General features: G+C 39.8%; 3 protein-coding genes across 7 annotated transcripts; all 3 read left to right on the top strand.

Moving 5' to 3' along the window:
* The first annotated feature begins 1929 nt into the window (after positions 1–1929).
* LOC124215173 (thymidylate kinase) lies at positions 1930–6022 on the top strand. Its single transcript, XM_046618234.2, has 3 exons — positions 1930–2238; positions 2971–3130; positions 3226–6022. Exons 1-3 carry the CDS (start codon positions 2109–2111, stop codon positions 3575–3577), a joined length of 642 nt encoding a protein of 213 aa, XP_046474190.1. The 5' UTR covers positions 1930–2108; the 3' UTR covers positions 3578–6022.
* A 136-nt stretch (positions 6023–6158) lies between these two features.
* Positions 6159–10043, top strand: LOC124215169 (tigger transposable element-derived protein 6). 2 transcript variants are annotated; one of them, XM_046618228.2, is made up of 2 exons: positions 6159–6484; positions 6622–10043. In XM_046618228.2, exons 1-2 carry the CDS (start codon positions 6313–6315, stop codon positions 8226–8228), a joined length of 1779 nt encoding a protein of 592 aa, XP_046474184.1. In that variant the 5' UTR covers positions 6159–6312; the 3' UTR covers positions 8229–10043. The 2 variants fall into 2 exon arrangements, with proteins under 2 accessions (XP_046474184.1, XP_046474185.1); XM_046618229.2 differs by having other exon boundaries at positions 6344–6484; positions 6641–10043.
* A 4104-nt stretch (positions 10044–14147) lies between these two features.
* Positions 14148–19080, top strand: LOC124214798 (putative gustatory receptor 28b). Of its 4 annotated transcripts, none has more exons than XM_046617432.2 (8): positions 14148–14269; positions 14345–14460; positions 16189–16535; positions 17183–17587; positions 17790–18050; positions 18141–18200; positions 18300–18389; positions 18496–19080. In XM_046617432.2, the coding sequence occupies exons 3-8, from the start codon at positions 16218–16220 to the stop codon at positions 18547–18549; spliced, it is 1188 nt and encodes a 395-aa protein (XP_046473388.1). In that variant the 5' UTR covers positions 14148–14269; positions 14345–14460; positions 16189–16217; the 3' UTR covers positions 18550–19080. The 4 variants fall into 4 exon arrangements, with proteins under 4 accessions (XP_046473388.1, XP_046473389.1, XP_046473391.1 ...); XM_046617433.2 differs by having other exon boundaries at positions 16174–16535; XM_046617435.2 differs by lacking the exon at positions 14345–14460.
* Positions 19081–21535: the final 2455 nt, after the last annotated feature.

Genomic DNA, 21535 nt, shown 5'->3' with positions numbered 1-21535 from the left:
CGCCCTACTTTCATCATTTTTCTAGTATCCGTGTTATCAAGTAGCTCATATTTGTGTTCAGTTCTATATTGTCTTTAGTAAATATTGTTTGAAACGAGATTGTTGTTACGGGTAATTTGCAAGGGTTTAATTTAGGTAACTTAAACCTAGCGTGGAATTATCTAGCTATAAGTTATGTCATGGTCAGCTGTCTAATTTTCATTCTCGTATTAAAAATCATATTCATTTGTCCTTTGAAAAAACAATCATAAATGAATAACATAGTACCAGGATTATACTCGCTTGGAACAATATATGTACAGAATGCTATACAAGCTGCTTGTCTACCTAATGATTTCGTAATATTTGTATTATTACGTTAATTATGAATAAATGTTTATCTTAATATGTGGAAAAACTTGATTCTTAAATTTTGGGACACTGACTTTGGAGAATACAAGGCCCGTTTTCATATCGCCGGATGTAGTTTTGTGCACAAAAGCATCCGGGGTTGCAAACCTGTGGGTAAAATAAAACGATGTAGAACAGTCTCTCTTTGGGATTTGGTGAATAAATCAGACCAACTCGATACGACTCACTTCAAGACAAGAGACTATCACGTTACGATTATTGCAATTCCTCACACAACCCGATGCTATACCGCAGCTGTTGTACACCTCGTTAGTGCCACAATGATATTGAGCTACGAGTTTTAAAACATTATTAAAATGCAATATGATACCTTGGAACATTGCATATGGATAAAACAAATATGGGATTTTTTTAAGATTCTGGATTTCACCTCACATTTCGTCAGAACAACTATGATATTTAGTTCCGAATGGTGTGTGAGATGATATCTTTACAATATTACAGATAGTAAAAATTACACGTACCTGCTCTAACAGTGATGAAAACTGCAGTAAAGATTTGCACAACTATTATAGCAGAAATATATAGTTTCATTTCGATACAGTCTTTATCAACTTCTGCAGAATTTCAAAATCCTCTTTCCTTTTGGACTGAAGTATATTCTGTTTTGCTTTGTCTTATATACCTTTTATCACCGACAAAATACTGTTCAAGCAGTTGCAGTTATCTATTGCCCTCGTTGCCGTAAGAATAATATGTTTTACATTTATTCTATTACTGCTGTTATGTTCAGTTGTGCATTGCACGAAGTGCAGTATGTAAAGCGAATTTTTTTTCGCTTTGCAGATATCTAGGTGACCTTCTTTTGAATCGCTGATTTGAAAAACATCAGTTTGAGCTTATCAGCAACTTAATTTGCAAATGTAAATCCGAGTTATAAAATCGTTTGAAATTCTAAATGGGTCAAATACGCGAGTTACGTCTTAAAGGATTCATGAAATAATAATAACATAATTTAATTATGTTCTATCTAATAATCATTTTCTCTGTTATTTATGAAAAGCACAAGTAACTCCTAAGGTTTCATTTCATAGGTGATTTTCTATCTTTTACATTAGTTTCAGTTTTTACGAAGAGGAATTCCTTAGTAATGCGCGTTTTTAGTAACGAGAGTTTTTCGGTTTATTATTCTGGTGTTTTCACCTTGGAAAGTGAATTTTTCAACATTTTAACGACTTGTTTCGTCCCTACGAATATCAAGTATTAATGATTATTATATTTCCTGCAATCATGTTTGTAAAAACTTGTTTGGGCAAAAATACAGTTCCTTTGACATTCTTATTCTGTCATAAATCAAAATGCAAATATCTTTGCAGCTTGTTTTCGAATAATGAATAGTAATTAGTTGAAAAAGTTTAAGAATGATAAATCAAATAATACTTCGCTTCGTGCTAATGAATATGATAAAGCGAATGTAAGGTACTTTAACGAATTTCAGGCGGAGTGAACAAATTCAAAATTCAAACACGCGAGCCTCTATTAATTAACGCATTGGCGCTGCGGTTCGATGTTTCTAGTGGTCCAGTGACAATTCGTAGCTGCACGCAGCGACGACACGTATGTATACCTGGTATACTTTTAACCAAATGAGCCGACTAGGAGGAGATGTGTCAATGATCTTGTTCAACGATACTCTCGACAAAACAATCACCGATAGTTGAAAACAATCCAACATTCATTTCAAAATACCATCACTCATGACGACCAAGCGTGGCGCATTGTTGGTCTTGGAAGGATGCGACAGAGCTGGAAAATCTACGCAAGTCCAAAAATTGGTCACGGAGTTGAACGCACGTGGAATATCAGCCGAAGTTCGGAGGTTTCCTGGTACGTCAGTTTACCTGGGTGATATATGTTAATAACTATTCTTCGTATTGCAGTTTTGAATTTATCTTGTTTTTCGATAATCAGTTGTACGGGTTTGTTCACATTTTTAGCATCTCTCTTCTCTTGTTTATGCACTTTGATTCTGGTTCTGCGCAATAGATTATATAGGTATATATTGTATGTATACGTCATCTGCTTACTTTACGTTTATACGGATCAATGACAACTGTTTGAATATCGATTTCCAATTTTTCGTACTCCCTAATTATTGATTGACTAACAGCTATTGTTGTCATTCTCGATTCACATACATTTACTGTCAAAGCCAAGGTGCAAGATATGTTATAAATTATGTTTACGTGTCTTTTCACATTTGATTGCAAACTGAGATCTAAACAGATGTTTTACATCACATCGTTGTAAAAGTAAAGTTTTCACATTGTGGGCAATAAAAAAGTTTTTAGGCAGTTTTCCATCTTTTGTTTAGAATCAGGAACTATATATCGACACCGACGAACGTCATACTTGCATAGACATGTTATTCACATTTTTTTCTTCTCTCCTTTACCTGCACATCGCTGATCTCATCCATCTCGTCACATCGGGCAATTCATCAATTGTACAGTTGCATTTTGGGATCTTCATTATTATAATAATTCATCCCTCGTTTACATGCAGTGGCAACTGCTAAATTTCAAATAGCTTTCACACATTATCGGTATTTCTTTACAGACAGAACCACCGAAGTTGGTAAGATTATAGACAAATATCTGTCACGAGTAGTGGACCTTCCTCCAGAGACTGTTCACCTCTTATTTTCATCAAACAGATGGGAGAAGTATACAGAAATGAGAAAAACCATCCTCTCTGGCACCACACTGGTCGTCGATAGGTGTGTACAAGCGAATGGATGGGCAATTTCCACCTGATATGTGTTAGCAATTTCAATTTTACGAATGAAACAACGAATTCTATTCTTGGATGAAGGTACGCTGCCTCTGGAGCTGCTTATACTGCAGCAACAACGGGGAAAGATCTCTCCTGGTGCAAGGAACCTGACCGAGGGCTTGCAAAACCTGATTTAGTTGCTCTCCTTGAAATTAGTGAGGATGTACAGGCATCACGTGCCAACTGGGGAAGCGAGCGATTTGAACGTAGTGAGTTGCAGCAAAAGGTTAGCTCCAGTCTTCATCAGTTAATGGACGAGAGCTGGGTAACCGTCGATGCTAATGATGATATTGATAAAGTACATGCAAAGTTGTTGGCTCTGGCTCTCTCTGCGATAGAGATGGTAAAAGATAAACCTTTAGGAGAGCTTTATGATTCTAAGCCACTTTGATGAAGTTTGTATTCGAAAAATACTGTATAGATTTCCAATTTATTTGTCTAGACTCACATAGATGGGACAGAAAATTTTTTTGCACACTGAAACAAGTTGACAGATGACTTGATAAGTTTATTTCCTGATCCGTACTACTCTGGGCATGTTGTAGGTCTTATCATGACTCAATATTGATCACAGTGACAACTGATTTTATGCTCTGTAAAGTCATCAGCAAAAGGATGTGTAGTGTGTTATATACCAGTTCACAATTACCAATGGGTGAATGTTTTCCTACTCGTATGTAATTTTTCGAACTTCACTCGCGTCATTAATATGCTTAGAAATTCTGCAGGAAGTCCTTGCAATATCCTTGATTCCATTTCTCCTTGAAACTGAATATTATAGAAATATTGCACGAATTGACGTCTTCAACATCCATAAAAAATTTTTCCTTATTTATCAGTCATCCAATAAAATTCTGAACCGATCTTTCAAAGTTGTAGAATAGCATATTTTGTGATATTAACATTGCTTTCATGTGCGTGTCAGCACTTTGTTCTTACAGCAACTATTCTGAAGGGAAAGCCTAAGTTAACTTTGTACCTCATCGTGACTGTTGTAATAGCTGCCAACGGAAATTGTCTAAAATCAATTATACCCAATGATCAAGCGTTCTGCAGACATTCCGATATTTCTTCAACGATTGTAGAAAGTTGAAGAAAACATTACCCGACTTGTGTTTCTGCAAGTTTTTCGAAAATTTATTTCATTGTTTATATGGGCCAGTCCACCAATTGTCAACAATTGTAGAAAAATACTAATGACAAAATGCGTGCTTACAGTTTAACGTCGGTAACAAGACTGTTTTTGAAATAATCTTGATTGACGCATCAAGCTTCTTCATTTCACAACATATGAGAGCTCTTATATGTCTTTTATCTATGATGAATACTAGATCATTAGAGCAAGACGGATGATTTCACCCTTAGTAACAGTATTATTAACAGTCCTTTGTCAATTGAACGTAACTCATGTGAGATCCTACGACCGTTCCACTCTGAAAATTTGATTTCCTTACTGCAAAAATCTCAGCTTTCACATGTAAAACTTAAAAGTAAGATCAATGTTGGTGGCGCATGAAAAAAGCGGTTTTTCGCCGAAAAATGTATTTTTGAGATTGATTTAGAAGAGTTATCCAGAAATGAATAACACACTCGGAAAGGTGAGAATTTTTTACATAAGACACCCATTTTTTCATAATTTTTTTTTCTGCCGATAACGATCTGAAACCCATTCGTGTTTAAACCTTAATTAGGTCAAGATGATAAAGTTTGATGTGGCATTTCTCGCGAACGGTAAGTCCGAGAAGGTTCAAACTTGGCGAAATTTTCAATCTTAGTACACACTACAAATTGATTTTTTGACGTCTCGTTCATTTGTTGATAATTAGTGGACTGGCCCATATACAATCACATATGTATTTACTTTCTTGCATGCAGCTGCGATTAAAATCTCGTGTACCAATCTATTAATTTCCTCTGGTTTAATTCGACTATAATAGACTCGCAAACTCCCAAAAGGAAAGGCAATCAATAAAGTACAGACAGACCATGAGTAGCTGACCGATATTCGATGAGTTGGTAACTCAATGCCAATAACTTTCTCGATTGTTTTATCTCAGCGTTTCAATCCCTTGTCGATGACAACCGAATAAGACCTAATAATTCACACATCATGGGATTGTAACGTTGCGTAAGGCTCAACTTGGCCAATTCTTTCCGGCCGCATTAGCAGTCAAGTCTTGTTCTGAAGATAAGTCTTGAGCCGTCACGTTTTACGTGGTTTTTGGATAGGAATGAGACGATATCGCTACTTGAACATTGGTATTCAACTTTTTTTGGTACAAATATCATTCATGTATTTCCATTTTTTGGGGCCACAAACCATTCTCGGAAATCGATTAAATAAGGATAATTAGAGAAATCAGTGAGTGCAGAAATCGGGTTTTCTTTTGGTGTTAATTGAGCGATAGCGAACAGTTCTTTGTATAATACGTATTTGTACTCCAATTCTTCATCTTTTCTTTTTTTAAACGTTTTACACAAATTCTATATGTCTCATTCGCATTAAAATGGAGATATTTCGAATTCTTTGGCTGTACCTTCAGAACCTGTGGTCTGATCAACTTCAAACCAGTTCCAATGGGTTACTCTCGAAAAAATACGTCGATCTTAGTGTAAGAAATATGTCATTACCGTCAAATTATACCTATGATCCAAAAAGTGGAGAAACCAACAATAATGAAACACGTACTTCTGCCTACAAAGAACCACGTCGTTTTTATGAATTATGGCAAATAGGGATTAATAATGTTGTAGATAGCTTGAGACTAAATTATAATCATCACAGTGTCAAGAAACACTTAAAAAATCGAAATAAAATTAACTATTTTCCCACCAAGCTTCGCCACCATAGCAAATCTCCATTAATTTTTATAAATTTACGGATGTTGCACGATGCAGAAGTCGAACCACATATGGTGTATCGATCCAAATGACAACATGTATCACCATGAATTGAGGCGATGAAAGAAAAACAACGAGTAGGTACCGCTGTATCATTTCGCTTGTGTTTTTCTTATCAAACACGTTCTTTTTTCTGACGTGCATTCTGACCAGTATTTTACATCGATTTTATTTTTACTACTCCGTTTTGGCAAACTGACATTTCGGCACTGGATTGCCATCGCGATGACAAGCCTGCGAAAAACGCCCCGAAGTATCAATGATAAGGCTAAGGTCGAGATCCTTCGTGAAAAACTGTTCCAATGGACGTGCGAACAACACGCTACCAATCAGCCGTTGAATACGGAAATAATTGGTCGTAAAGCCGTCGATCTCTCACTCGAGTTAGGTCTCGGAGGTAAGTCAATTTCTGATTCCATATATTGTATATTCAATATCGGCATGCGATATACATTCACGCATATATCGACGGTGACAACTATTTCACGAGGTTGAATTTCGCAACCTAAAATGTTTGAAAATCTCTTAATACAGACGTTAAATTTTCGAAAAGATGGGTGACGATCTTCCTGAAGAAGTACGGTTTTCCACCCTCACTCGCTTCCACTCTGCATGGTCCGGTCTTCAAGGACTATCGAGAGTGGATCGACCTGATGAGACCCCACATGTCGCAGTATCGGTACAAGGACGTCTTTCAGGTAGACGAGATGGGAATGTACCACGATATTTCACCAGAGAAGATACCCGGAGAGGCGGTCGGTTGCGTAACTTGCAGAAACGGGGAAGACAGGGAACATCGCGTGACCTTATTGCTCTGCTGCAGCGCATCGGGGCTCGAGAAACTGCCGCCGTTGATATGCGGAAAATTCGATACTCCTGTGCAGGCTCACTACAGCTGCCGATACTCTTTCAACCCGGACGCGTGGATCACTCGAGAGGTATTCAGAGTCTGGATAACAGAGTTGAACGCTCGAATGGCGAGGTCAAACAGGAAGATCGTATTGCTGCTGAGCAGGAGTCGCGTCCACGCTTTGAAGGACAATGCCCTGTCGAACGTGGGCCTGATTTTCTTCCCGAAAGAGTTCCCCCCGAACTTACAGCCGCTGAGGGCGAACATATTTCACCGCTTCAAAACGATCTACCGGCAAAGTTACACCGCCAAGAAGGTGACGATGGGGTCCAATTTTAATTGGACCTTCGCGGATACTATCGACAATATCGTCAAAGCGTGGGAGAGCGTCCCGAAGGAATTTATCTTGTCCAGTTTTCGCCGAGCTAATATCAGGCGCGATAACGAAACGTCGCCGATCATCTCCTGTCCTGAATGGAACCGCCTACATCCAGGAATCTCATTTCGCAGTTATGTTACCTTCGACGATAATCTCAGCGTAAGCTTCTCGTCCATCAGGCGGTCTCACCGTTTAGCAGAAATATCAACTACCTGCAAACATGGCGCGCAGACGCGTTTCGCATCAGGGCGCCATCCCAATGGGGCTTTTCACGAACCCATAGAAATCGGAAGTGATTCCGAGTCCTCGGACGAAGATGCGGTCCAGGAGACATCGATGGACAAATCGGACAGCAATTTACCCCTGCAGATAACATGCGTCGAACACGTAAGCGATGGATTCGACGCAAGAAATACAAGAACGGCGTCTACCTTTCGGGGTGAAAACAGTCCACGGGTCTCGGATATCAACGCGGATATGCCTCTTCCATGCGTTGTTGCTGACGTTGTTCGGAACATGGTCCGTAAGGTTGAGGACATTGCCGAGGATCGAGGGATAGATGAGGACGATACGGGTCTTCGGGCGCAGGACGAAGAAAGCGAACGGAGGGCGATGGCGACGAGAAAAAGAGTTCGGGGGGAAATTGACGGAGAGGAGGAAACTAACGACGACTCACGGGAGCCAACGGAGAAGCGATGGATGGGCGAAGAGGCATGGTATAAAATATACGAGCATAGCTTCGTCTTCGGGGCTCCGGATGGTCCTCGAGGGACCGCTTCGGACCGTCGTGCGGACGTGAAAGCGGGTGCGTTGCCGCAGACGGGGATTAATTCGTCACAGAAAAGCGAGGACCTGGAGAGGAGGAGCATCTTTACTATGAGCAACACGCCCTCGATCAGACCGCGGAATTAATAACCGTATACCGACTTCTTCGGTGCTCTCTAAATCAATGAGATCTATGCTTGCAGTGCTCACATCATTTTCAGAATTGGTTAGGCTGAGTGAGAGGGGAAAATGATTCGATCTGGTGTAGTATTCAACAAAGTGTGCCTCCTTCTCGGGAGCCAACGAAAATTACCTGTTTTTATTTATTTGCAATCTGAGGTAATTAATTGTAGAGAATTCATAAAAGGGCGAGACTTGTACGAAATTTGTTGGTGCGATGGAATTATAATTGATCGATATTGAGTTGGACAGTTTCTATCAGGTACGGATTGGCGGGTTTTGAACCGGTAAGGTAATTCTATTAGCGGACCGGCCCATAACCCAAAACCCGCAGGAGAAATTGTCGTTTGCAACAATAAACCATCCAATTCTAATCTTTTACAGTTTAAGTATCAATTGTACGAACGTAAACGGTGGGATATAAAAATTTATCTCTCAGGTATAGTGCAAGGAGAGAACGTTCTTTATCATCTGTTTGTTTCATGGAAGATCGTTTTACATTTCGTATTGTTTAGTCCGTTTGCGCAAAGTCGTCAGTCTTAGGAAATTTATTGTCGATACTTTTGTCACGAAGTCCGCCAGTTTGGAGCGAATGTCCGTCATCTTGTCCGTCCGAATGTCGAATCTTCGCTGTACAAATAGGTACATTTATTATGTCCGTTTCCAACTTTACTCGAGTTCGGATTATCATATGAAAAATATTACACGACACGATATTTTTGTTTAATATATTCATGTTCATATCCTGTCATTATGCCTCTTAACATGTGTAGCATTCTAATTGTCTAAAACTCGACTGCTTCAAATGTCGGCAATCTCTTAAAGTCGCGTTTGAAATATGTACGTCTTTTATGAAATATATCAGATTACGGGTCGGCTTCGGCACAATTTTATTACCCACACTAACAATACCACAAGGGAGTTTATGTAAAAATTAATTGCATTCTGATCTGAGCGCGTTTATGTACGCCTCAAAATCCATTTCGTTTCGTATCTTTAGCCGCTCTCCGTTAAAAATAATTTATTCCTTCACGAAAAATTGAGTTTTAAGGACATTATGAAAATTGCAATACTTGGCACATCATTCGATTTGTTTCCAACGGACAGCGATGTTTATGGCTAGTCGACGTCTTAACGAGTCGTTCAGGTACATCGAAAGGTGAAAAGCTGGAGTGTAAATAGTGAGTTTATACCTGAACCGGTGTGAAAGAGATTAGAAGCCGTGCCATAGATCGGACAAGCTGAATGTTATTTTCTTCCCTCAACCCAATCCACTCTACTTACCGCAGAACTTTGTCACTGTTTCCACTAGCCACCTTCCGACCTTTCCGCTTTTCACATCCATGCGAAGTTTAAGTAGATTAGGCTAAGCTAGGTAAGGGTGCGACTCCAATAACTGCAGTTCAGGTTCTTATTCTCGTTCATTTTACAGCTAAGGTACGGGAATACTCTAAGCTATAACACGGCAGCTTCGGCGCTTAGATCGCCCATATACATATCCCGTATCCCACACATCTAAGCGTTAGGGATGATCGAATTATGACGCGCAAATGTCAAGGGTGGATCAATAGATGCGTGATTAAATTGAAGGGTGTTTCATGAATTTTAATCCGGAATATCGATGAGGTCTGCGGTACTCGGTCTACAAATATTGGCGCGGTGCTTTGCGCTATTCGCAAAAGAGGTCACAACGAAATGGAATTTTTTTGTGAATTTTATGCACCTGGCATGTACCGTTACGAACTCAAAATTAGAGACATTATTTTCTTGGATCTGTTGAAAATCTTGATAATTGAATTGACATTGCATCGAGAAACGTGTGTTTGAAGTAAATAAATAAATTAAATATCCTAAAATACGATGGACGATATTTAATAAATTTCCTAAAATACGTTGGACGATATTTTCGAGTTTCTAGAGAATCGATAAATGAAAATAATGTCTATTTTTTCCAATCTTGAAACATTTTTTTCAGTCAGACATATAATATTCACAATTTTGGCGCTATAAAATACAGATTGGAGTTTAATGATTTGAAAAGCTCTCTTAAAATTTGTAAGTGCGATTGTCCATTCTTCGGAAAATTTCAGCGTAATCATCGAAGAAAGTTACAACACACTTTTTTTTATTAATTACTATATAAAATGACGGGGAATTATCGCGACGACAATTGCTTCAATAATAGAAATTTCCATATCGTTATTAGAAAGTGGCTTTCAAAAACCAGAATCGGACATAAAATGCTTATTGCACTTGATTATAACTCAACGTGACTCGCCATGCGAATGAGAGCTCAACGGCAGTCCATCGTGGGAGCCAGACGACGAGAGTACAACTGTCCGTTGTAACTGATTAATTAATGTCTGGAGCGGATTGTACTTGTCGGGCAAACTACACCGGCATCGGGCTATTACTTCTCGTCAGTGTCACTTGGCAAATTGACCTTTGATCATTATGTTCCAATGTTTCCTTCAAAAAATTAAAGGAAAAATTGCATGTGTTTAATCAAGTGACCTAGATCGACCACGGAAAACAAATCCAAACGTCTGACGTGATGCACGCTTAATGCGTCGATGCAGGCACTACCCTAATTCGGTTTAACACGTAACTCCATATTGTCAATTACCATAAGACTTGTGGAAGTCAATTAAGCTTGTCCTGAATTCTTTAGATTCAAGGAAGGTCGTTGGCCAAAAACCGCTAATCTCTCATAATTCTATCACCATAATAACATGGTCGAACCTTGAGTATTTATTATACCGTTTATATTCGTGAGTTGCGAAGTTTTGAATAGAAAATACTGGAATCACATACAAAGGCTTCGATATCGATGCTTCGTTACAAATCACTTCAAAACGGGTAAAATTCTAAGGGGCTTGTTCGATTTCACTTCGCGATGGCTCACTTTATTCAGCTAACTGTAAAACCATTTATTACAAGTTCGTTGAAACAGTTTTCTTTATCACATTGAATATTGAATTTTACAACGTTGCGCCGATATTTGATCATGATCAACAAGTCGCAATATTGATACGAATATGGTTATAAAATAGACCAACAAACAAATGGTAGACGGTTGTAAGGTATAGGGAAGACCTGACGTTTCTCGGCATAGCGTCACGTAACGATGGTCGTTACACAGCCAGGATGTTCCGTAATTCGCCCTCATCCAGCAGATGAGAATTGTGCAGGATGTCTTGTCGGCGCCACAGTGCCGGACAATACTCCCTGGAAAATGTGCATCCCATTACCTTTCACGAGGGCAATGCTCGATATGTCTCGGAGTTGGTTGCACCTTGGGGGCTGGATTTCCCTCGCTCTGCAAACTGCTCCATATATACCTATACTGCCTCGAATTCTCCCTCGCTGTACGTGAGAAGCTTACGAATTAAACCGGCGGATGAGTCCAATTTTTCCTTAATCAAATACCTTATTTCAAAGAGTATAAAAATTTCCCACTGCCATCCAATTTTACTCGGTTCTTACATCGATGAAATTTGTTTTTACTGTAAGATCTTTAATTAATACTAGTACAGTTATTTTCGCGTACAACCTGCAAGATATAAGCGTCGAATTACACTTTCTCTTCCTAGTTTAACGTCCTAGAGTTCCTGAGATCCGAAAATTAACCTGTCCGTAAATACGGAATAATGCCCCTGCATTTTGTTTTCTTCTCAATTCTTAATTACCACGAACCCCATGATGTATACAGTTTGTGATTGAACACGGAAAGCTTTCATCCTCGACTTGAAGCATGCTAGAGATATTCAAGCCCCTCATCAATCAACGATAATCGCTTGCTCCCAGTATCAGGAGGGCTGCAGGTATCAGTATAATTGATTTTATCATGAACATTCTAGGGACCCAGATCGCACTAAATTAGCTCGGCAGAAGTTTCGTGGGCTCAAGAAAACCGACTGCGAGATAATCGGTCCATTTTACTCGCGGATCGGAATTGGGATTGGAAGTTGCAAAAACAGGATAAAGAGTAATAAACAATCGCCGCTAATATCTTTCCTCTCTCTCTCTCTCTCTCTCCCTCCCTCCCTCCCTCCCCCCCTCCCTCTCTTTGTCAGGTCTTGTCATCGATTCTGGGTTGCGTGATTAATGAAACGCGTTCATTATAGCGTCGCAGAAAAGTGTAGAAAAAACTAAGCCAATCACTATCGATCTCTAGTGTCAGGACAGTCTTTACGAACACTGTGAACAATATGACCATTTTACAGTAACAGCATGAAATAAAATTCGACAACTTGGGCGGAGATCAATCGTGCGGGCACTGAGTGACGGTTTCTGCGTTCGCAAATATCGGTTTCGAAACGGACAATTCGTGGCCGAATGTGTATTCTACGCGTTGAGCCTCTGAGAATCGACAACTGTATAAGGAGAGGCAAAAGTATAGGGGGATGTTTTTCCCCTCGGGAGGATAAAAATTTATGGAACCGGCGCTGGAACTGTATTTTAATATCTCTGAAACGTAAAATTATTTACCCGTATACCTATTTTGCGCGCATTTGCCACTGAAATATCTGCAGCATCTCTTTTGCGCCGAATAGCATCCGATGTGCTACCTCGTGTCGAGAAAGGGAAATTTCATACATGCCATTTTGCGGAGTCACATACACGAGGTGGTCTCCACCAACTCAGCCACTTTTTTTTTAATCCTCTCGGATCTGTTCCATAATTGGCTATAAAGTAGTACTACTTAAAGGTACTCTCTGTGGATTTTTTTCAGATTGTTTAATTTACTCGTTTCGCAACTTGTTTATTTTTTAAACCCGCATATTATGGAAGATTGAAGTCGTGTAAAAAAAATTATAACGCAAAAAAGTTCATGTTTTTCCATGAACTATTCAATGCAATGTATATAATTCCAGAGGAAAAGATGGAAATTATTTTTTTTTCTTTCAATGTAACACATTTGAGTTCACTGTAAATTTTACAGGGTGTTTGGCAGTGTATTGGGGGACGTATTAAAAATTTTAGCATCTTTGAATTCGAATTTCTTGCCGATTAGAAAAATATTTTACCGAGAAAGGTGAATTAAGGTACATACATCTGAGTTCCTCTTTCCCATAAACTATTTAATGCAATAATCGGCAAGAATGTGATGCGAATGAATTAACGCGATAATAGCGTTAAATAGTTTATGGAAAAGACGAACTCAGAGGTACCTTAATTCACTTTTCTTAGTAAAATATTTTTTCTACTCGATAAGAATTTCGACTTCCACGATGCCAGTTTTTTCATACGTTCCCAATACACTGCCAAATACCCTGTAAAATTTACAGCGAAATCATTGGTGACGCGTTGAAAGAAAAAAAAAATTATTTCCATTTTTTCATCTCCGAAAATAGCCTTTTCGATGCCATCAAAAATATAAGGTACATTAAATTGAATAGTTGTGTTGCAATTTTTTTTGCCCGATTTCAATCTTCCATGATATACGAGTTTAACAAAAAAAAATAAAAAAATCAGTTCCAAAGCGAGTAAATTAAAAAATTTGAAATAATTCACATCGAGTACCTTTGAGTAGTTTATCCGGTAGGACAAACAAAAAGTGGCTGAGTTAATGGAGACCGCCTCATATTTCACCTGTATAATTTGGACAATACAAGTTATCATTCCAGTCCTCGAATACAGTCGTCAATCGCCGCTGCAGCGCGAGTTTTGCGGATATGAAATTGCTGTTTTCAAATGGATGACAAGTGCGGTGCGGTGTGTCAGTTCCAGCAAAGTAATTGTTTTGTTTTGAAGCCATGTTCGATAGCTGTTCATTTATGCGAATGATATTTTATCGATTTGCGGCAGTGATAGCGCATACCGGATAAACACGTCCCCTCATTGCCAGTTAACGTTCCAGCGCGAGTCTCGGCGCACCTTCTGCAGCTCGGTTCAATCGATATAATAAACCTGAATTACAGGCGGTGTGTAGCGTCGGTCTCGTAATTTCGCACTAATCGAATTGTTGTTATTCACGACGGTCCAGAGGTCCTCAGAGACACTTGGTAAGACCGGCTCCTTTACGTTGTTTACGCGGTAAATTTTCGAAAAGGGTTGACGTGGAACGATTGCCCCCGTAGCTCGATGATTCTTCCCCTCATCAGGGGGCGAAACGGATATGGATGGACGCTATTTGTTGTTTACTCGAGAATAACCGAACTGAGAGGGACCCAAGGCTGTTCTACAAATAGATACGGTAATAAAGTTACAGACTCGGGGTAAATCGGGGTAAACTCTCCGATCACTATGCATATAACAAGATAAACCAGCACGGGATTATTAAGGAAAATGAGGAAATTACTCCGTCCGATTTAAGTTGCTTCGAGTTTGATTACATTCCGTTACGCTGCCGAACTCTTCTTCGAGATTTCAGTTTAGATCCGGGCTATTCATCTTCCCTCCATGGCTGCGGGAGTTTTGGAAATCACGTTATAGGTTAATAAATTACCCTTGAATAACGAAGGGCGCGTTAAATGCGCATCCTTGCTGTTTAAATACTTTATTTTTATTTTTTTTTCAAGTATACAGAATGCTTGTTTTTAACTACAATGAACGGGTTTGGGTCGTTCATTTTAATAATAAGTTAGTATTGTCTCAGAATGCGAGATAATTCATGCTTACGTTCATCCTCGTGACTTCTTAATGCTCGGTATATTGACATCAATTGTAAGAGATTTTTGTCACTTTATAGTCAACTCGCAATCAGTGTTTCCCTTCCTGCTGAAAACGGCTCGGCAATTAATAGATTTGAAAAAATTACCAGAGTGTTTTTCTGAAACTCTCTGAAACTTTCCGCTTCTCCGAAAATTTCAAAATTTGTTTGACACGAGGACATTAGGTATTCAGACTAAATTCACGAACTTGTTACTCAAAGTCAGAGGAACAGCAAAATAGTCGTACCTGTGTTACGTGCCGTGTGTGTTGAACGTATTGAACGCGGAATGCTCGCTGAGCAATTCTGCGCGTAAGTCATTTGTCAAGATTATATCGTTGGCGTGGTGTAGAAACACTTGAGAAAAAAGTATAGCAAAATACTCAAGGCTGCCGGACTGTAAATTAGCAAGATGAAACATCCGCACGTGTAAACCTCGCGCAATCTTTCTACCGTACACTTGTCTTTCGATCATCGTGTCTTGGTCGAAATTTCATTTTCCTCCGGGTACTTAATCCAATTGTGCAACATATACGCGCGGCAATTTTTCCGCATTCTCAACCTTGCTCACAAGGAAAGTATCCCGAGTCGATCTCTTCGATTTGTTTTCTTTTGTAATATGTTATAGTAGGCTATAAAACCTAAGCGACACGTATTTTTTTCATCCGCTATGAAACACCTTAACGAGCCGACATCACCCTCCAAAGTAAGGCGATTTGGCAGTTTTTCTGTATTCTTTAATTGAGAAAATTACACTTTCATTTCTCGTTATGAGAAAACTTTTCCAGTTGGATTGGTTAAAAAATACATATTATATTCTTGTGGGTGAAACTGCTAAATCGCACCTTGACATTTCTTACTTTGGAGGGTGGTTTCATCCGCTTAAAGTGTTTAATAGCAGATAAAACCCTCGGCCCCCCCCCCTCCAAAAAAAAAAAAAAAAATAAGAAGAAACGGTGGCTTAGGTTTTAGTCTTCTATAACGTATTACACAGGAAATCGGATCGGAGAGATCGAACTAGGATACCTTCCTTGTCAGCTTATTTTAAATCCAATTCTGGCACCGTCCTTTGATGCCAATCAGCGAGTGCGCAAAGCGTGACGGTGTTATTTATTGGAACAATTATGTACGAATCGGTAAAAAGATGACAACGAATTCTATTATGACGCGGAATCAGTGTCGCCTACATCCGGTGACCGATATTTCCATTCTGACGCATCGTCTTCGTCAAAGTGACGCCGAGGAGTGAACAATTAGTCCTTCACTTTTCAGAGGGCATAGCCGAGCGAAAGGAGTGAATTATGCATGTGTCACGGGGGGTCTTCGACGTCGAGTCCGCCGTGAGGAAGCTGTCTTCTCGTTTTCGTCGACATCCTGCGCAAGTTTCACGGCTAGAATGGCCGGTAATTTCGGCTGTTCGTTCTCTGTTCTACTTCATTCGATTTATCGGACACGCGCCGCTGGAGATTCGTGACGACCGTTTTGAACCCTGGAGTTACGGGGTTTTCTACTCCATACTCTGTTGTACCCTTCACACCTACTTTTTCTACATCGTTCTCCGCAAATTCACGGTCATCGAAAGAAACACACCGATTCTCGACGTCACCGAAACTGCAAAGGTGCGTACATGTACCTTTATTGCATTCTTCAAGTTCAAACTCTCACGTGATTCGTTTTACCTTCCAAGAGTTCTTTGTTAGGTCATTTGAGTATTTAGCCTTACTTTTTCGGAAAAAATCAAAATTGGAGATATCAGAATCATTTTATTCACATTCTAGAACGGTGAAGGAGTGCGAGGAACGGTTTGCCAAGGGTCTCAATTCTAGTGGCATCGGTGCGGTCAGACTCTGAAAGAGGCGGTAAATTCATACGCCACCGAAATAGCTATTTTCGTACCAAGGACGTAAAGTGTTATGCCCGTGATGCGAATAATAATTTTCGTCCTACGTAGGCGTAAAACGGGATTTCAAGATTCGGGCGCGGGCGTAAAATTTGCAATCGGGGACTTGCAAAGAGCTGGTCATAAATCGGATTTTCCTTATTAGGAGCAAGTTTGACCCCAGCTGGCACGACTAGCCCTATTAGAGATTTCTTGGCTTGTCGCGGAGCTCGAGACAAGCGCACCTGAATAAATCTCGGTACAACATACCGGGGAGAAATTGCCCGAATTTCAAGATACTTGTCATATTTTCCTCGGCGCGAAAAAAACGACCTACTCTCATCACGTGCAACTGGACTAACAGCAAAATAATTTCTGGCCATTCAGGTGATCTCCAACTACTCAGTCTTGATGCTGAACATCCTGGGATCCCTTTGGACGCGAAAGCAACTCGTCGAGGTGACGAACATCATGAAGCAGTTCGATACAAGGATGCGTTATCTCGGTTATCCGCTAGAGGAAAGATACGTGAAAGTTTGGGTCTTCTTTACGTTCGTTTTCAGTTTCATCGCTTGGGCCGTTATCGTCGAGACGGGCATCGTCGCCTTCCGGGAAACTTTCATTGAAAACATGATCTACATCCTGGGCTACATGACGAACTCGTTCAGCACAATAAAGTTCTCAGGCATTGTGCTTCTGCTCGGACAACGCTTTCGACATCTGAACGAAGTCGCTCAACGTAGCAAGGACTCGTCAATGCTCGTGCAAAAGTACCTCGCGGTAGACTTCAGAGTAAGTTACACGCCACACGATTCTAGAATGAAATTCGATCGCGTTGAACACTGTAGAGCGGTAGTAGAATGGGGTTCATGCTACTGCGGAAATAAACATCAAAGAAACGATCAACGAAGAAGAGAACCGAAGACAGCGTTTGGGCTGAATATGATCGGGCCGTGCTGATCGTTTACATTTTCCTCTTATTTCCTCGTTCAAGGTGATACATCAGCTGCACAACAGCTTAATGAACGCGAGCGAGAGTCTGAGCTCTCAGTACTCTTGGCCCCTTTTGGCATGGCTGATAAGTCTCTGCGGCCACAGCGTGGCCAATTTGTACTTTTTGATTGACTGGCTGGTATCGACGACAGAGTCTGTGAACACGCGGTGGTCACTCGTCGCCTGCATCGCTTGGTGGGTCGTCGTTTTTGCATCTCAACTTCTGCTGCTTCACATCGCCTGTCACTATACTTCCAGCGAGGTTATTATCCCTCAGATTTCGCGTTGCCTTACGAATCGAACCGTCTCGTTTTCAGGCAACCCTTAAAAATTACCTCGTCTTTACATTCAGGCAAACAACATAGGCTCGATCCTCTTCGACTGGAAGTCTTTCGCAGTCAGTCGCAGCTACGTGAGTGCATTATGCTTAAGATTCTGAGTAGAAGAGCTTCGATTCATTTGTAAAAGTATTTTGGTTTATTTATTTATTTAACAAAAATTTTTTTCACAGACAATCGAGTCTTCTCTGCATCTCATCAATCGTAGGTTGAACTTTTCTGCGGCTGGCTGCTTCCACGTAAACTTGCCTCTCCTGCGTTCGGTAAGTTTGTCGAATTAGTCAAACACTTTCAATCGATATGCAATACATCTATAAGTTGTAAACTTGTTGGAATCGAATGAACCTTCTCGCTCTATTGCTGTTTCAGATCACCGCTCTCCTCACGACGTATCTCGTACTCTTGTTGCAATTTCAGGCCTAAACATGCCGCCTTTTCTCGCTTCAAATAAAACTTCGGAGTGGCAATCATCGTTCATTCGTGTAACACACTCACTCTCTTCGAACGAATGCTGTACGATTGCCAGAAAATCCGACGACTTGGGGGGCGAGAAAGTAAAAATAGCTCTTGGTCTCTTTCTGGCTCTTCCCCGGCAATCGAAAGCTCGTTTTTGCAGACGACGATGTGTTTTCAGCGGGGATTAACGATCGAAAGACGATTACGATGGAGGTCTAAAAACCCAAAGAGTCTGGCGAAGGAGTGTGAAATAAAGATGGTTATCCCCTTTTTTTGATCGGGTTGCTAGTCTCGTTTGCACATCGGTAGAACACCATCGGCCCAACCTTAGAATTTCCATTTCTTCCCGTTTTCCCAAAGCATATGTCAACGTGAGTAAACCTGCGATCAATGAATAATGCGAATGAGATCCAAAATTATTCGATTCGCGACAATATGTTTCTGGGCTTTATCTTGTGAAAGCTTTGACTCGTCGAAGACAATGGCTGAAAAAAGTAAATGAACTGGAGAAGTTGAGGAAAAAGGAATGATTGTGATGAAATTCAGGTTTGTACCAACCGTGGTCGCCAAATCACGCGATTCAAATGTTTTCCATTCAATTTCGCAGTTCGTTTATAGATTGTTTTATTTTTTGGGTCCCTGTCTCGCTTTTGACAAGGGCTTTATCGGCCCGGCAAACTTCGATCGTTCCGAATCACGGTCTGGAGGTTATACATATATGTATACAAACAATTGTATGAGGGGAGAGATTTCGATCGGGAAAACAATTGGAAGAAATTGTTGATACTGCAGACGTATAAGAAATCGCAGTATCAGAGAGCTCAAGGGTGATGAATATTTTCCATCGAGAAGTCAACAATTGTTTTTTTTTATTTGCTTTTGTTTCCCATTTTCTCAAATTCCAAAAGGAATCGTGTCGGAATTCTATCGTAAAATTCTTCTCAGGTTCCGCTGCAAGAATTCCTTCATCATTTTTCGTATTAGGGTTTAGTTTACTTTTCACAGGGGCGACAAAATTGACGGTTTATAAGGTTAAGTATCGTTCATTGTTCAGCTTAGGAATTTTCTGTAAGCTACCTAGTTTCCCAGTATTTAATATTTTCAAAAAGTGGCGTATCTTCAATAACCGGGATTCACGTTTATTATGAATTCGTACAAATATCCAGAATGTAACATTCAATGATAATTAGCATACCTTACATAGATGCACGATTCAAATTTCGAAGGATAAGCAGAATTTTTATTAAGGCTGATTACAGCCAAATAAGTGATCTTAAAATGTAGAATTGATGGGTATACTAATTAAAGTATTTATACACGTCTAAGTAACAGAAAAGCTTTATCGGGTTTTATTTTACGCCGTTGGTTGTGTTTGGTGACCCGCAGGATCCATTTTGGTGCAATGGTCTGTGAAGGAAATATTTACAGGTCAATGACTACAGGTGTCGATATTTCGAAAATGCACAGAACACTAACTCCGCGTAAAGATATTTCTCATCGATTTTCAACGAAATAAGCATCATCGTTCAGGTCCCATTTGAACAAAATGGTCTTTCATACTTAGCTGGAAAAAAAAATTTCTTCCGCTAGTATTGAAAAATTATTAGCGGCTAGAATTTCATAGACGTTATATAGAAGTAAAAACGCTTGGGGAGAGTCCAAAGGTACGATAATACGCGTGATAGGGAAAAGGAACAATTTTTAGAAATTATCAAAACTACGGTCTTACCTCCCCTATGTAATCAATCAATATTCAAGGAATTTATCAAACAGGATGAAAAGTGTCAAAAGAAGCGAGCTCAGTTGACGAGTAAAGCGATATATATATATATAATATATATATATAATATATATTCTCTAGGGATATTGGCAATATTTTCCAAAGGAGATTGATAATATCTCACTACTGAATATAATACCGATTACGCATTCATGGAATGTGAATTCAATTAATCCAGAAAAATTGCCCTCAGAGTAAGGCCTGATTGTCGCATGATTGAATTTGCCCGTGCGAAAAAAATACGGTCTAAGGTCAACAGGGATACTCGCGAAACGAGGTCCATTCCAATTTGCAATTTCTCGAAGCAGCCAACTTTAAATCAGATTCTCGGAATCAAGGATCCGCAACTTCACGTCGTAATTGGCGAAACTGAAGGTTGGAAATAAAAATTTTCAAGATGGAAAAGTTTATCGACTTACGTACCAATAGGTAGCTCGTAAATTCTTCAGAATATGAAATAGGTGTACATTGGCTGTTAAAAAACGACGCTATTAAATCGTAGGCGAAACTGTAAGTAGCATTTATGCAATCTCTCGGACATCTTCAATCGCAATTCAATTCGCGGTTTCAGGACACTTGTATTATACGACGTAATTTCTTGCGCAATTACTGTGTATTGTTTGCACTTGGGTTACCTTAATAGCCACCCCGTCCTCCGTTTTGCGCATAACTATTTGCGGGATCAAGTCAACACCTGCAATCCCCTTCAGGTCGACATCCATTAGACTGCTCCGTATACACAACGGGCGCTTCGCGTTTAAACGCCATTCGTTATACGGTCAACACGCATTCATCTTCTTGCCAGGATATATTCGCGATAAGTTATTTCCCCCGAATATTCGACATTGATTATTCCGCCGTCCAGATAATTCGGTGGTTTCTCGGACCTTGTGTCGAGATTAATATTTGTTCGTATTTTTCAATTTGGTCCATTAACACTGGTCAACAAAAATTCACATTTTTAGTATAAAATGAAAACTTTTAACCGATCGTGTTAGGAACAAGGGTTAATATGATAGAATTGGTTTTACAATATTTTAGGTACGAATAATTTTATTGCAATATGATCTTTTTAGTTTTTCTAAAAGTACAGTTTTTATGAACAAAAATGAGGTTGCGCATAGCGACAGCTGATCCATAATCATCTCCTATATTTACCGAACAGCAAAACAC

This window comes from Neodiprion pinetum, chromosome 3 (genome assembly GCF_021155775.2).
Source record: "Neodiprion pinetum isolate iyNeoPine1 chromosome 3, iyNeoPine1.2, whole genome shotgun sequence".
NCBI classification, from domain to species: Eukaryota; Metazoa; Arthropoda; class Insecta; order Hymenoptera; family Diprionidae; genus Neodiprion; species Neodiprion pinetum.
Note: the sequence above shows the minus strand (reverse complement) of the source record. Positions and strands in the feature narration are given on the sequence as shown.

Excerpts from the sequence above, each read along its gene's own strand:
- LOC124215173 (XM_046618234.2), top strand. The coding sequence starts at position 2,109 with ATGACGACCAAGCGTGGCGCATTGTTGGTCTTGGAAGGATGCGACAGA. Across the intron at positions 2,239-2,970 it reads CGAAGTTCGGAGGTTTCCTG|ACAGAACCACCGAAGTTGGT; the intron begins GTACGTCAGTTT and ends ATTTCTTTACAG. Across the intron at positions 3,131-3,225 it reads ACCACACTGGTCGTCGATAG|GTACGCTGCCTCTGGAGCTG; the intron begins GTGTGTACAAGC and ends TCTTGGATGAAG.
- LOC124215169 (XM_046618228.2), top strand. The coding sequence starts at position 6,313 with ATGACAAGCCTGCGAAAAACGCCCCGAAGTATCAATGATAAGGCTAAG. Across the intron at positions 6,485-6,621 it reads ACTCGAGTTAGGTCTCGGAG|ACGTTAAATTTTCGAAAAGA; the intron begins GTAAGTCAATTT and ends CTCTTAATACAG.
- LOC124214798 (XM_046617435.2), top strand. The coding sequence starts at position 16,218 with ATGCATGTGTCACGGGGGGTCTTCGACGTCGAGTCCGCCGTGAGGAAG. Across the intron at positions 16,536-17,182 it reads ACGTCACCGAAACTGCAAAG|GTGATCTCCAACTACTCAGT; the intron begins GTGCGTACATGT and ends CTGGCCATTCAG. Across the intron at positions 18,201-18,299 it reads TCGCAGTCAGTCGCAGCTAC|ACAATCGAGTCTTCTCTGCA; the intron begins GTGAGTGCATTA and ends TTTTTTTCACAG.